The 16,758-nt window shown below is 27.1% G+C and overlaps 1 protein-coding gene across 1 annotated transcript in view; it reads right to left on the bottom strand.

The window, feature by feature from the left end:
• Positions 1-1,084: 1,084 nt before the first annotated feature.
• LOC107457018 (lachesin) overlaps positions 1,085-16,758 on the bottom strand; it is a 243,983-nt gene continuing 228,309 nt past the window's right edge. Inside the window, exons 7-9 of the mRNA XM_016075047.4 lie at positions 8,624-8,686; positions 6,437-6,526; positions 1,085-3,141 (exon numbers count right to left, since the gene is read on the bottom strand). Coding sequence (XP_015930533.1) covers positions 3,041-3,141; positions 6,437-6,526; positions 8,624-8,686 — 254 coding nt within the window. The 3' untranslated portion in view covers positions 1,085-3,040. The remainder of the gene's footprint in view (positions 3,142-6,436; positions 6,527-8,623; positions 8,687-16,758) is intronic.

Genomic DNA, 16,758 nt, shown 5'->3' with positions numbered 1-16,758 from the left:
ATTATACAGAAACAGTTTAAGATCAGTACTTGAAATATAGGAGTAATATTGGGTCTGAAAATGTCGAAACAAAGCCAATGAATACATCCCATTTATGAAACTGTATAGACTGAGAAGAAAAGAAAAATTTAATAAATATGGACCATTTTCTAATGTATTATACTATATGCTTTAACTAGTATTTGTCCACAAAAAGAGTTGAATTCATATTAAAAAAAATGCACACTGAACTGTAAACCCGGGAAACTTTAACAGACTTTGTAATTTTGTTAATAGTGTTGCTTAAATTCTTACAAAATGTTGAGTAAACCAAAGGACGATACAAACTACACAGAAGACAATTTTCTTCGACTTAGAAATACAATAAATCTTTCTCATTCTTTACTTTCTGTCTTTTGCAAAGATATAATACAGCCTAGCAGGGCCTAACTTTTTCGGTTACTCGATCTTCTGGTTTTTCCCTCTAACATGTATTTAAAGTTTTGCAGGTGGTGTTTTGTTGGTTTCTGTTGCAACTCTTATAATCTCATGATGATTGTTAGAAATAATCAATATTTTATCGTTTCATTGTATTCTCGTTAAAATGATCAAAACACGGTTTTAGTATTATCAAATGTTAGCTATTAACCTTAATGTAATATTCTGACTCAAGTATTGCGAGGGTAAATATTTTATACTTAAAAAATGTAAATTTATTTTGAGAAGTTTTTTTCTTTAGATATTTTTATAGATTAAATCCATATTTTTTTTTTAAAACTGTGATTATAAAAATAATATGATAATGAATGCCACTTTCCATAGAACAGAATATAATGTTATTTAAATTAACATTTGTTATTTAGACATTTAGATATTGTATAACAATATTCATTTGTTAATTTGTCAATAATGAAGACTACTAACGATGTTAATTTCGCTGATGGGAAGACATTTCAAATAAGTCATCAAAATGATTCTATTTATGGATTGAACACTATAATATGATTTTATAGTATTCTCAGACGTAAAAAATTAGTTATAATAAATCAAAACTTCAAATATTACTTTCATAAAATTTCTTTTTATTAATTTGGCCTTTAAAAAATTTATTTTTCTTCAATTTCAATTAAATTTAACTTTTATTATTAACTTTTATTAATTAATTTTTGAAAAGTACAGTGTTAGAATTTTCGTTCTAAAATAACAGTAAAATAAACGGTAGCAGTTAGCCCATAAATAATGGTAAAAATTACAGTAAAGAACATTTACAGTTTTGAAACCGTTTACAACAAGTATGGTTACAAAACCATGAATTCAAAACTACATGTTTTTTTTTTAACCATTTACAACTTGCATGGTTTAAAGTCGTAAAAAAAGAATTTTATCAGTATATTGGGACTAGGATTTAAAACTCATTGGTAAAAGGACTAGGTTAGTTAGGCTGTGGTACAAAAGTTTTTTTTTATCAAATGAACCGCAGAATGTGGTTTAATTATTTTATCTGGTTGTTTCACTCAACGTAAGAGATGGGAAACACTAGAAAGATCATGTTAAACGTATTCATGTTACTGGCATATTTGCGTGGATGAGAGTATTGCATTCTGAAAGTCCAGAGTCAAAAATTGGGAAATGCAGGGCCCTGGAAAATCTTCATGTTTTGAATATAATGTGATACCAAAACTGGGACTCAATCGCACTTTCTGACGGTTGTGAAATAGACAAATTTGCCCTGTCTGCTATAAATTGTACCCAGCTGAAAGGAACTAACTGGCATCATTAAGAGGGCTATGTTAGTGCTATAAAATTCTGATTGTTTAATCGTATTAGCTGAAAACAGTTAATAAACGGTATCTTTTTCATAATTTGAACACTTCCTTATTTATGATTATTTGACTATTTAGTTTGAATATAGTAAAATAAAAATTAAATAAAGTGTTGTTAAACCACTTTTCTCTGAGAAATTTCTAACAGTGTATCATAGTAATGAAATAAAGTATGATTTGTTTAGAACTTAACTACTTTCTGGAATTCCTTTGTTATGCTCATTTCAACACTCAATTATGATTTAATTATAGGAAACTATTATTTTGAATTATTTCAACACAATAAAAATACTATCCTCATTATTATCTCACATTTAGAACGAGTACAGAAAATGCTGATGAAAATAAATCACAATATATCATATAAACACTCAAAGTATCTCGACTTAACTTAGTACCTCGTAGCACAATCTTAACATTAAATAATTTAAAAAATAATTATTACTCTCAGTTACACCAAAACAAAATTTCTTCTAAATTTTAACAGTTATATTATTTACTGAGAAACCGCAGTATCTTCAAAACCAAATGGTGTCAATATTAATCCCTCTTTTAACTTTGTTCTATGTTGCTGCTATACGCTTAAATTGAGTTACTTATTTTTTAAGAAATTTAAAAATAAATTAATAAACATCAATTTAAAAAATTTTCACAAAATAATTTTGATATTCAAAATGCTCCAACACAGTTCATCTGGTAGTTGAGCTTAGAATTTTATAATGTTTTGAACATTTTATAACCCGAATAAACGAACAGCAAGTTTGTTTCTTCTATTCATTCTTTACGTTCGAATGTATATTCTTTAGCTCACTTTAAAATTTGCCACATTTATAAACCATCTGTCAACAAGTTTGAAGAATAACATACTTATAACTTCTTTATAAACATGTATCTTTCAAAAATTTATAACTGATATTGCTTGAAACTTTCATCTTTTGAAGTATCATCAAAATTATTTTCTTTCTCTCTACGCAATATAAATCTTTTATTCACATTTATAAACAATTCATAACTTTTCATTACTGTGCTTTTTTTTATGAAAAGGACATATAACGTGTAAAGAGACAAAATAGGCCTGTGCGATTATGAATTCACCTCTAGGTAAAATTCATATAGTACTCCATGTCTCATAGGTGCTTACACGTTAAGCAATTTTGCACCAATTATTATTCCCATATAAAAATGTTAAAGGAATAGATAGCTGTTATTTTCATAATTTCTATTCTTTAGTTCCACTTTCACTTAAATCTGAAACTCCACAGAAGATGTAAGCAAATTACCAAACCCTGATGCATGAATATTTGTTTGTTGGATAGAAGTTTAGTGGAACTTGAAGCACCTGCAAAAAAACATAGTTTTAATTCGCATATAATATGGGCAGAGAACTAACATACTGAAAAAAGACCTATAAAAACATATCTGCAGCTAAGTGATATATTAAAACGAAACTGTAAAATGTATAAATGTAATTTACACAAAATACAAATATATATTAAGTACAGAATTGATTTTCTAATGTAAGAACTTTATTTATAAAAAAACACAATTACACTGGATAGATCAAAGAAGAGCATAAGTAAGAGAAAACATAGTTTTAATTTACATAAAATTCAGCTTCATATTGAGTACATAATTTACTCAGTATAGAAGAGCTTTATAGATTAAAAGCATTCTCGTACCGAATAAATAGATTACACCAAATGATTATGTTATTAAAACCTGTAATTTTATTCAGATTCCCGCAATTTTCCATTTCAATAACTATAATGGACATTAATGCACATATTCTTAGCAATTCTATTAAAATTCAAATTAAAAAGAAAGGGATACCATAGCATTCAAAAGACTCCAATGAGAACAATTTTAAAACGTTTTCAACTTTTGACCGTTTATATGAGTGAAAACAAATAATTTTTATTTTATTTATTATTATAACCAAATTCGAATAATATCCCATTATTACTTATTTAGTATTATGAGTATAAACATTTGCAAACATAAAAACTAAAATATAGTACGTTATTTACCTGTTCAAATGTATTCAGCCACATTGTGATTTTAATTTCATTTATTTTTTTAATGACTTTAAGTTGAACATTTAAAATAACAACTAAAATAATTCAGATTACTATTAGTACTTAGGAGCTATGACCATTGGGGCTATCATAACAAGGTTATTTATACATGCAGATTAAATTTTGTTTCATTCCGGTTTTCGATGTTAAGCATAATATATATATATATATATATATATATATATATATATATATATATATATATATATATATATATATATATATATATATATATATATATATATATATATATATATATATATATATATATATATATATATATATATATATATATATATATATATTGAATATTGATGACTTCTTACACGACGTTATGGTTACTTCCACTTGCTGATGTAAGTGAGTAAGATCTGGAACCTACAATAAGACTTAATTTGGACGGAGTACGTCTGAAGATTGGTCAGTGATACCAATACAAGACTCGATCCATTATGATATTATAAATCACTACGCACTTACATAAAAGTGACGCATTTTACTTTAATAAGCCGTTTCTAAAATACTTTACGTTTAATAAACACTCCAAATCTTAACATTGCCAGCGTTACGTTAGTCAGTTTGATATGTAACATAAACCTTGTTTTTGACCGATATTAGATATATTTCCTGCCCTCACTCCCGTGTAAAGTGAATTTGTATTCCTGAAAAAATTCCACTCACACTTCTAGTCTTCTAATCTTTTTTTCTTATTAATTGTTCCTTTATTCCTGTTTGCCAATACAATTTAAAATCATAGAAACGTTTTGTAACAGTACTGCTATAAACATTCTCAACACTTACTGGAAGCCTCATGCAATTCGAGCAAAATTTTTCAGTACGACACAGACTTGTGTTTTATAATAAGATTATCTTTTTCCATTGTTTTTGTTGGTTTCCCACTTTTAGATTTACATTTTAAGTCATATTATTAGAAAACAAAACACTAACAGTTTACGTACTAATTGAATACTAATATGAGATTTCACGTTTTCTTTTGATAATTTTATTTCTATCTAATTTAACTTCAGATTTATTTATCTAAGTGTAATGATAGTTAATTCAAACTGAATATTAATTACGGAAATATTTAGAATTAGTTCGATTATAATGGCTTCTTGACAGTTGACTCCAAGTCAAGCAATAAAAAAATATGAAGTCGGATTCTTTTGAAGAAAAAAATGTTGGATTTTATTCTTATGTTTAAAAGTATTTAAGCGTATAATAGTAATTACAAAATTATCAGATATCATTTGATTTTGATTTCAGTGATAAGCAAAATAAAAACTTTTCTTGTTTTACTCCCCTAAAAAGCCAAATCTCAGAAAAAGTAAAAAAAAAAATTATAAATGAAAAAATATATAAAAAATCATAATTGTTGGAAACTTTTGCATTTCACTTCATAAAAGAGTTACAAGTAATGAAAAGACAGAAATTAATCAAAATTTAATGAACCACTGACAAGAAATTTGGGGCAGAAAACATAAAGTTCTGCTTTGAGGAAATAACCAAAAATCAATTGAAATTCAAAAAATTGGAAACACTTCAGTCAATAAAACTACATCAATTGTATTATAATCAATTGCGTCAATCGATTGTGTTATGATCTACATAAAAAACTCATAACTAGAAATACAGAAGCAAAAAAAATCAAATGCGAAATACTGAAATGTGCCACTGTCGAAATTCGTATATTTGAGTGCTTGAAACTTTACTCAGTCAATTATTTTATTGTTTGAATCATCTAAGCTCATAATCTTTTTAATCCAAAAATATATTCATTCAAGTTTAAGAATTCATGACCAACTTTAAGAAAAGTAATAAAATGCTTTTTCAAGCACAACATAATCCATGTCATTGCCAGGTAGAAAACTGAGGAATTGGAGTATTTTTTTTAAAATGGTGTGAATATCGCGAAGTAAAAGAAAATCACAGATTTTTTACGAATCTACACCTTGTGGACAAAAGTCTTTCAGAAGCGCATTTGCTTGCTTTTGATTCTTCACAATATAGAGTGAAGAAACGATGGTTGAAAATTAAAATATCTTAATATAAAAAAACACAATTTTTTCTATTAAAAGCTTAGAAAAGTTTAAAGAAAAGTTTTCAGAAAAGTTTAAAGGTTAGGAATAGTGATTTATTAAAGTAGCTAAATGTTCTTACACGATCATTTCGTCACGTAAAAATCAAGCACTGCAAGATATCGTGAACAAACAAAGATTCCGATTCGAGTAGAATCTACCATTTGGTATGTACTATTGATTCCCTTTTACCTCATATTTTGCACCGTTTTTGAAGCAGGGAGATTATTTTTCCAGCTTGATATCAGGCGTTGCTGCAGCTGATATTATCAAGACACAATAGCCACTTTAATATAACTCGACATTAGTTTAATATTATAAACATGAATCTATCTAAAACTATTTGATAGGTGAAAGAATTGGTCAAGACTTTATAGAGTACCTTGTACATTTTCAATTAAAAAAAGTTATTTGAATAAGGATGCTATTAGAGTACATTGGTAACTATTAAATATATTAAATAAATAAATAAAAACTATACCTTCTGAAACACTTGGACGTTGAATTGGAGGCTCAACGTCCCCATTAAGTTCCTTTGTTAATGAGTCATCCTGCATTGGTGGACCTTTACCTGAAAATTAAAAAAAAAACGAAGATAAATAAATAGAAATAAAAATATGACAGATGAATGTCAATTAGTTAGCATTTCTAAAATCCATATAAAAACATTCATTTTAATGCAATATAGTATTTTACAAAACTGTCAATAGTAAGTATCAATTTATTTCCAATCTAATGGAATACAATTTTATTGTCAAATTTCTACATTGCTCAAAAATTACCCAGAAATTGGATTATACATTAAAAATGAATTCATATTGATGTTAACATATGATGTTAACATATAGTGCGGTTGAATTTTTATAAACATTTAGTAAACAGTTTTATTTTTTACAAATTATTAAGAACCCTTTAGACAAGATGCATAAACCTTCATCGATGCATTTATCTCAGTTCGAATACAAGACAATTAAGTTTCATTTTCACCCAATATCAATCTTGAAGTAAAGCTGATGCAATTCATCGCTCTTTTCGATGATTTTTTTTCATGTTTTCAATTTAAATTAAAATGACTTTTTATTTTATATGTAATTCTCAAACCTGTCTTCAAAATATTGCCTACTTGCAAAAAAAATATTTCGAATGTTTGCCACAAAAGATGCCAAAAATAATTATAATAATACAGGTATGGAAAGTGCAATTTTTATATTCGAGTTGATTCATAGAGAATGCATAGTTTTCAGAGGCTTCAAAAAGTTTAAAGTATATAAATTTAACCTTAAATGCCCCCGTACAATTTTAAAAACACTTATTTATTCACATTTAATTTCGGCAAAATCAAGAGATGTGGTAATTTTCTTATTTATTCCTCGTCTCCGTGATATTTCCGGGCTAAAGTGTTCAAACTTAATGAAACCAAAACGTTTAAAATATATTAATCTCTTGTACTTGGATTTTTTTATTTCTTATTTTACACATTAGATGAGAAAAAAAAAATCTGTAAAAACTAACCAGATTGTGACGTTGCCCTTTTCATCTCATGCTTTTAAATTCTTCATACAAGAAAAAATTACTAACATTTCTTAATATTATGCGTAAGTTTAATGAAATTCAGCTTTAATGCTTAGTTTTAAACGCAATGCTCTTTGTTTACAAGCAATTTTTAATTTTCCCTGTTTACTGGGAAACCAACATACAATCTCAATAACCCTTAAAAATAGCTTCATCTAAAAAAATTATTTTTTTCACTAATTTTCTAGCTAAAAAAACTTTAAAAATCAAACATGATCTATTGTTCATACATCATTTTTGAATAATTTTCTTGAATGAAGAGTTTTCGTTGAAAATAATAAGATTGTTAAGTGGTTTAAGCAAAAAGTTGAGAAAATGTATAATAATGTGCAGATTTTTTTTATAAATAGAAATAAAAAATATTCATTTTGAAGAAAAGTTTTTTAATATTTTTTGAAAATAATCCTAAACACTCATTTTTAATCATTTTATGTTTAAATGTTTTCAAATAGTTTATGTAAGGGATGGTTTTTAATTTATGGAATACTTTGCATGTTACGCATCTTGTATATTTTGTAATGGAAAAGGGAGTGATAAATGATACGTCTATAATTATTTATGTCGACAGAGGATGCATGAAAAGATTTCATCATAAGAGATTTGTTCACATGCGTCAAACACGTGATGACACGCTTGCGACCAATTTTACAAGAATGGATAACAAGGAAATACTAAACGAAATGTGACGTTTACTTAAATGCCATATTTGTTTTCTCTTTTCGTCAATTTTTTCTTTCAGTTTAAAGCGTACTTTTAATTCATGAATATATCTCAAAAAAATAAATATAAATATAATCAACCATTCATTTTTTAAGCAAAGTATGCATTGAACTGCTTGCAAAATATGAAATAATAAAATACAAATAAAAAAGCAGGGAAGACATAGCTAATTAAATTTTTAATTAAGTGCTTGTTATTTTTACCAGTTAATTAAATGTGTTTGAAAGTAAACGTTTCAAAACACGCTTCATATCATTTCTCTATTTATGAACATTCGTTAAAAGCACACAACCTTTTAAATTCACTTCTATTTAATTGACAGAGATATATTCACTAAAAAAAAAACACTCCTGGTACTTTTTAGAAATATGCTTACCTTTGACTACTTCTGTTTCTGGCGTAGTTGGTGTATTGATGAAATGCTTCGAGTCATGTATTTCTGTGAGAAAAGTAAAAGAAAAAATTAATTAAAATTCTATCATTTTTCGATAATTTTGTTACCATTTTAATTTAAGATAATACGAACACATAGAAAATATGTACATTTCTAATTTAAAGTGATTCGTAAAAAAAGGAAACAGAAAGACGAAAAAAAAAACTTTTGAGAAGAGTATGTTTTAAATAAAAGTATAGACAGATTATAATTTCGAAATTAATTAATTTATTATATTTTTAATTTCAAAACTTTGCATGTATATTTATAATTGATGCTCAGTTTAAACTCTATAAATGTTTTTTGATTGTGTATATAATAAAATTAATTTTAGTACCGTTTTTAAAAGTATAAGTAAATTTCGATTAAACATTTTTTGAAATCAAAAAAATGGTTCAAACAAATGTTTTATGTTCTAAGACTTCATAAAATATATTTTTATATCAATTAATTTGCCGACCAATATATATATATACATATAAACCGAAAAGCCATTACATTACGACCACCCTCCATCTATAACAATGGGCTCGCCCTGGTTTTCACGGTTTCTCGCCCAGGAACAATGTTTTCATGGGGCGTACATTAGGACCCATAATCCTCATAGAACAATACCTGACGTCTGTAATCTACTTGAACATAGTTGCAGACCAGGTTCACCCCTTCATGGCAACAGTTTTTCCCGCGGGGGATGGTGTTTACCAATAGGATAATGCACCTTGTCATAAGGGTCGAATCGTCATGGATTAGTTCGAGGAACATTCCAGTGACTTTCAAGTCATGTCTTGGCCTCCAAATTCACCTGACCATAATCCAATAAAGCATTTGTGGTCCTACTTGGAAAACCAAATTCGTGCTGCCACGCTACCCCCTCTCAATGTGAGGGAATTGCAGGAACAGTTGGTGAGCTCTTGGTACCAGATACCTCAGACTACCTATCAGCACCTAGTGGAATCAATGCCACGGCGGGTGCTAGCAGTTTTGAGGGCTAAAGGTGGTCTTACATGTTATTAGCAGGGTGGTCATAATGTACTGGCTCTTCGGAGTATATATATATATATATATATATATATATATATATATATATATATATATATATATATATATATATATATATATATATATATATATATATATATATATATATATATATATATATATATATATATATATAATTTTCCGAATTATTGCTGTAATGGCAGAGTAGTTAAGGGATTGAACTATCATTATGATGGTCTAGGATTCAATCCCAGTATCGACTTGAAGCTCTTGTAGATTCAGATCGGTGGGTACCAGCTTGTCTGGTAAATAAAGGCTGCCTGAACGCTATACCGACCACATTGCCTCAATCATGCCGTTGCTCGTGTAATTGGAGAGCCTTAACCTCCATGACCCCTTGATCTCTAACCGGCAGTAGCGTAACGCTTTATTTCAATAATACTGTTTTTACAAATGAATTAATTTCAAATGATAGATAATCAAATAATTAAGAAAACTTGTAATTTCTTTGCAAATAACATGACATAATAAATTTTGGAAAATAACACGGAATCATATGACTAAAAATTCAAAGCGCTTGACAGTTTATGAAAGAAGAAACATTGATTAATCATTTGAGTCTTTAGTATTCAGCTGTCTGTTAAGACATTTTTGTACTTTTTATAAGACTTGTGAAATGAATGCAAATGGCAGCAGTATAGCGTGTCTTTAACACTTTAGTTAATGGTGTGAAACCTTTGACATCTCTGTGTGTTATTCACACGCACATCCATTAAAATTCTTTAAAAGTATCTCAAAAAGAAAAATAAATGCTTGGGATCTAAATGTGTCATAAGCCTTTTTAATTAAGGCTTTAAATAAGATTAACTGTTTTAATGCTAATTAAATATATTGCTGATGTCATAACACGCTAGTACACATGAAATATGAGCTATTTAAATATTTTATTCAAAGAAAAGTATATATGTAAAGTGAATGAAAAGTATATATGAAAGTATACAAGTATAGTGTCGTAAATGTATATTTTTTGTCACTAAGAGATCTAAAGTAAGCAATTAATTTTTAAGATTTCATAAATGAATTAAGATTATTTATTCAGAAAGTAAGTAATAAACAAATTTCTGAAATGGATAGAATTACATACTTCAATAATTACTTTGATAGAAACATTTTAATTGAATTTACGACATATCATTTAGACCTTAATTGAAAAATGAAGCTTTTTACTTTAAATTATCGGTTTCAAATAACACACTAATTAACGATATTTCGAATTAAACTTTGCCATACTTGTAAATTAAGTTTAAACCGAAGCAGTTCTTTTTACTTTTTAAAAGTAGAAATTATTATTTTGATTTAAAATTTAAATTGATCTTTTGTTGTTTTAATATACATGAATATTTCTATTACTTTAATATTAAGAAGCTATTTAATTTATTTCTATCGAATTGTCTTCCAATTTCTTTGCTTATTTCTTATATCTGATAAGGTAAAACCTTTGTCTCAAAAATATCAAACTCATAATTGCGAATGACATCTGTCCTTAGTAACTAATATATGATTCAAAAATAAATTGAAATCAAGTATGTCGGGAAATTCGATTTCATGCAGTGCACATATTTTCTATTACTATGTTTTATAGTTATTGCTATATGTGATGTAACTACACAGACCTGTAACTAATGTAGACCTGTAATATGACAGCAGAGTGGTAAAAGTTAGAACTGGGAAACTCTTAAAATAAAACGTAATATTTGTTCACACAGTAATTTTAACCAATTGTCAAAGTTTTCAAGATCTTAATTCCTCAATAACATACCATGAATTAATATTAATATTATTTTTATATTGATAATTATTTCGTATTAATGTAATTTTTTATATTAATATTGATTTTTTAATCAACAGATTTGAAAAATTTAAAAATAAACATTAAACTTTTAGAAAAAAAAGAATAAAAATATGTAACAATAATTCAATATTTAAAACAAATTGTTAAAAAAAGCCAGAATAGAATTAAGGTAAAATTCATTGAAAAAGTATAAATTCTGAAAGTTGTATTTAGTTAAATATTTCCAGATTGAAATGATTTTTGTAAGTAATATACTGAAGAAAATTCGACACGTTACACCTTAACATTGATTTTGAAATTTTGTTTGCATTATATATGTTTTAGTTGTTTTACAGCAATTTATTTTTAATAATATTTGCAAAAAATTTTGATTTTTAGCATGTAAAAATTATTGGTATATTACTATAACAAATTTGGTGAGTTCACAACCATAATTTAACATATACACTCATGAAACAGTGTAATAAGGCAATATCTTAAGTTACGTTATACGATATAATAAAGAAAAAAAAATACTTTTTAAATATTGAACTCTTAATCTAGGAAGCAATAAAAATCAAAAACCTAATAGTAGCAGATTAAATAAGAAAAAATAATATTATTGGTAAATAACTTTAACTTTTGGATACAAAAATATTTTACAGGAAAGCAATACCGTTATAAATCTCTTAATTTTGTGCAGATGATGACTAAAAAAAATATGGAAATTGATTTTGCGTTATGCCATATAATTTTCCGGCCGAAAATTGTACCTATAAAATGGAAAACTGCTTCACCATCATTAGAGTTTTATATATATAGTCAGACATTGAAAAACTAATTCTCATAGCTACTTAAGGAATGTTCAATATCCATGATGAAAATATAAACTGCAGAACAATGACACAATAAAAGCATTTTTTTCATTTTAAACATCCAGTAAATATTCGGCTAATCTACCTTAGGAAAATTCAATATTTGTAAAGAAAAAAAATCATAAATATTAGTTCCATTAGAAAATCTCTAAATATCTGGCTATTGAATAATTATCGTTTTTAATTTGAATACTTTTTAAATGTTTTATATTTATTTGTTTTGAAGTTGATTAAAAGAATTTTACCTCTAATATTTTTTTTCAAATAATGGATTTCGTAAACGACAATTCGTAAACGTTTGCTTCTAATCAAGCTAAACTAATAACTAATAACTAACAAGTAAACTAATTTGCTACTAATCAGATTTCCGCAGTTAGTTTGTAGGTTTATAAAAAATAAAATGCTGTAAGATATAAATAACATTACATTTACATAAAAAATTTGTATGAGTTACATTAGAAAATACATAATAAATATTAAGAAAACAAACAATCATTTAATGTTTGTTTCAATAATTTGATCCGCTGTATATGTACAAAATGCATTTTTTTTCGTTTCCTTTCTTATATCCAAGAAAATACAGATAACTGTTTGTAACAAATAAAATATTAAATGAAAAAATATAGTATAACAAGTTCTGATATTTAAACACTAAAAATCGCCGCAAGAACTGAGCAAGTCCTGATAATTTTCTACTTATGGAGTGCACATAATAAATCTTATTTTAAGCAAATGCATTTCAAATTAATGAAATTTTGATCAAAATTGATTCGTTTGGAAATGAACAATAAAATTAAAATTTTCGTCCCTTTCATGTAACAAAGTATTTTTTGTTCATTCCTTAAACTACCACTAGGGAGCCATGTCTAACATTTCTAATTATGTCACGAATTTTTAAACTCATTAAATCCGAATAATTGAAAGACTAGTATTTCCCAAATAATTAATGAAATTATTCACTAAAGAAAACTGGAGGAAGGGATAAAATTGAATCTTTCTCTCCCATAATGAAAATAAGTATGCAAAGCAGTTATGAGCCTTTACTCGAAAAATTACTGTTTGAATAAGAGAAATTTATTCCTTAATTTGATAATTATGAGAACAAAATATTATAATTCATTAAAATAGGTTTTTCAAACTAAGTAAAATACCTTAATGAAAAGAGCATAATTTATTCATTAAGAAAAAATAAAACCTCATTTTTAAATTTTAATATGCATTTAAAAGAGAGTAAAATAATGCATTCAAATTTAAACAGAATATATTAACGATATTCAGAGAAAATTTGCATTTTTTATTTATTTTTTAAATTTTTCAAAATTTACATGGTAGTATTAAAAACATTTGTCCTACTTATGGACCTATAAGAGCTAGTCCTTTTTACAGATCAAGTGAGATTTCAGATCTATTTATTCAGAGGTTATCGCTCAAGATTCTGTAAATGATATCATTACTTTGTTGGTTGCATTTCTTTCCTCTTTTATAGATCATTACTGCACAAATCCCAACCAATAATTAAGTATTTTGTTCTTGCTCAGCTTGAATCATGTTGAGAGGGAGGAATGCGCATTGACTTTCAGTTAGATTGCTATAAATACTAATAATCGTAAAATTTTTCAATTATAGTCATTAGGATAGTCTCTATATACACAGTCTATTATTTAACATTACTATAAGTTAATAGGATAATGATCTCTCACACTTAATAAAAGACTGTTGCACATATTTTTTTAACCTTATTTTCCTTCCAATTAAATAGATCATCATTGCGCAAGTTTCAACCTGAAATTAAATTCTTATGCCTACTTGTGCAATGTTAAATTATAATTGAAGGAACAGAAAGATGTTAACCGAAAGAGGAAAATGAACGATCTCACTAACGATCCATAAATGTTTCCGAATATTTGAATCATATTTCGGATGTTCCTAAAGTACCATTTTTGCCAAACATCACTAATTATTTGTCGTACTTACAAATAGAAACATAATCTTCCATTTAGTGAAAGGACACAGCAAGAGAAGTAATTGTAAATCATTCTCCTTTGTATTCAAGCACAAAGACGTACTTACGAACATAAATGATGATTAAAATTATAAAAATATATAACTTAAGATTTATTTTTTAAAACGTTGTAGTTATATCCAAAAAAATTTAAAGTAGAGAAAAAGTTCAGAGAGATCCGTGTTGAATTAAAGAAAAATATTTTATAACAATATATTAGTAGAGGCACTTTAAATCATGTGTATTGGTTTTCTGGCCTTTTATACATGCTCTCTAATGTGTCACCCATAATTTAATTTCGGTCACTGTTACCAATTACTTTGATCCGTTCATGTTTTTTCCACACTTTAAATAATCTTTTATAATTCTTTCAAAGTAAGCCTAAGCAAGTTCCTTTTAACTGTATTCAGAAATGCTAAGCAACTTAATCCATTGCACTACGTTAAACATTAAAAACGTCTATCTAAATATCCTGCAAATTTGCAGCAACCTAAAAAAGATGCTAACTTTACATTGTCATTACTCGCTACCATGTGTAATTTTGAAAGGAAACATTGTTAAATATCAAACTTTAAGGTTACAGAAGCATTTAATCATATTATGGATCAACGTACATTATTACGCAGGATTTTTTTTTGTTGAACATTAAAAATATTTTTTTTCCGAGATTGTCATTGAGGACTCATTTTAATGCCACATATCCCATCATACACTAAAAAATTAACTAAATTATTCAACAACAAAAAAAGGAACAAATTATTTCTGATATATTTAATTTGCAATTAAGTTATAATTAAATATGATACATTTATCCCACCCAATAGGTAAAAATAAGGGTGGGCGCAACCTTAAACTGAAACCAAGCATAAGAATGTTTCTTTTGAGAAACTTCTGAAACAGAATGTCATTTTTTTCATTTAACGCCATTAAAATTCCAACGAATAGAAACCTGAAATTCATCAATTAAATATGGACTGTGAGAAAGAGAAGAGGTTATAAAAAAAGAGGTTTGTTTATAAGAAAAGAGGTTTTCAAAATCGAAAAAAATTTCGTAAAAATAGCTCCGAAGTTAGATAAAGTGTCTTATTTATCAATTATAGTGAAATTTGAAAATTTCCTTGTATGCTCAAAATTTAACACTTAGTACTAAGTACTCATTATTAACATGTTAAAAACATTCTTAACTCATTATTGAGATTCTTGTTTAAACAAAAAATAACTCCAAATGAGTACACGATGTGTCATTTTTGATATTATACAATTTGCTCGAAAATGAGTAGATGATGTTTTGAGCGCGTCTCTTTTCTCAATGAGTATTCAAAGTAGATCATATTTTTTTAAAATATATTTTGACATATTTTGTTCAATTTTGAGAAACAATTTATCCAGTATACCCATTAAGATGTGACGCCACTTCTTACGTTTCTAAATACCTTATGAAAATATTAGGTCCGTTTAGGGTAGCTGAAACTGCGTATGATATTATGATGTTAGTATATTATGGATCAAAATATCCATATTATCATTGGACGACATTTCTTCGAGATTGTCCAGTAGTATACTTTTTTGATATCCCATCGTACACTAAAAAGTAGACTGAACCCTTCATTAGAAAAAAATAAACAAGTTACTCATTTTATAATTAAGTTGAGATTAAATACGATACATTAGTCCCCATCGCTAAAGGTGTTAATTAGGGTGAGCGCATCATTAAACTAAAAGTGCACCGTAAACGTGTTTCTTGTTAACGAACTTCTAAAAGATAGTTTAATTTTCTTCCAAGCACGCAATCGAAATTTCGTCGAATCGAAAGTTGAAACCCATTCATTAAGAGTAACAGTCATCGAAATACGACGCCATTTCAGGAACGCTTATCAAACTTCTTCTGTTTTCAAATACCTAATGAAAATAATAGGCTTGTTTCAAAGCTTTGTAATTCTTTTAGGAGCTTCGGTAACAGTGCTTTGGAGGGGAAAAGTAACCTTATTCGATGGACTTAACAATGAATTTGGCGAGAATCAAGCTCGATAATCTCTGGAACTCCACCGTTTTTCTTTGAACAAGTTGTTCATCGTTTCCTAGGAACTTCGACGAGTGCCCTCTAATTGTGTTTTATAGCGAAAATAAAAGCCAGATCCACTCGAAGAGTTTTATAGTCTTGTGAAATTCGAAGTACAACTCTATGTGAGCTATAAAAACTTAGTAAAGTTAATGCGATTGTTTTGTTTGTTTTTCCCCCGTATAAATTCTTATAAAATGGCACATTTATTACGGGATTTGTTTAAGATATTTTAAAATTATTTTATATATATTTATCTTGAAGTATTTTTTCCTTCTTACTCGCGCAAAATAAAGTTCAATACATTTGACA

The sequence above is a fragment of the Parasteatoda tepidariorum genome, chromosome 6, assembly GCF_982258835.1.
Source record: "Parasteatoda tepidariorum strain Cologne lab strain chromosome 6, Ptep-v5.0, whole genome shotgun sequence".
Classification (NCBI taxonomy): domain Eukaryota; kingdom Metazoa; phylum Arthropoda; class Arachnida; order Araneae; family Theridiidae; genus Parasteatoda; species Parasteatoda tepidariorum.
This window is presented reverse-complemented; position numbering and strand designations above follow the sequence as displayed.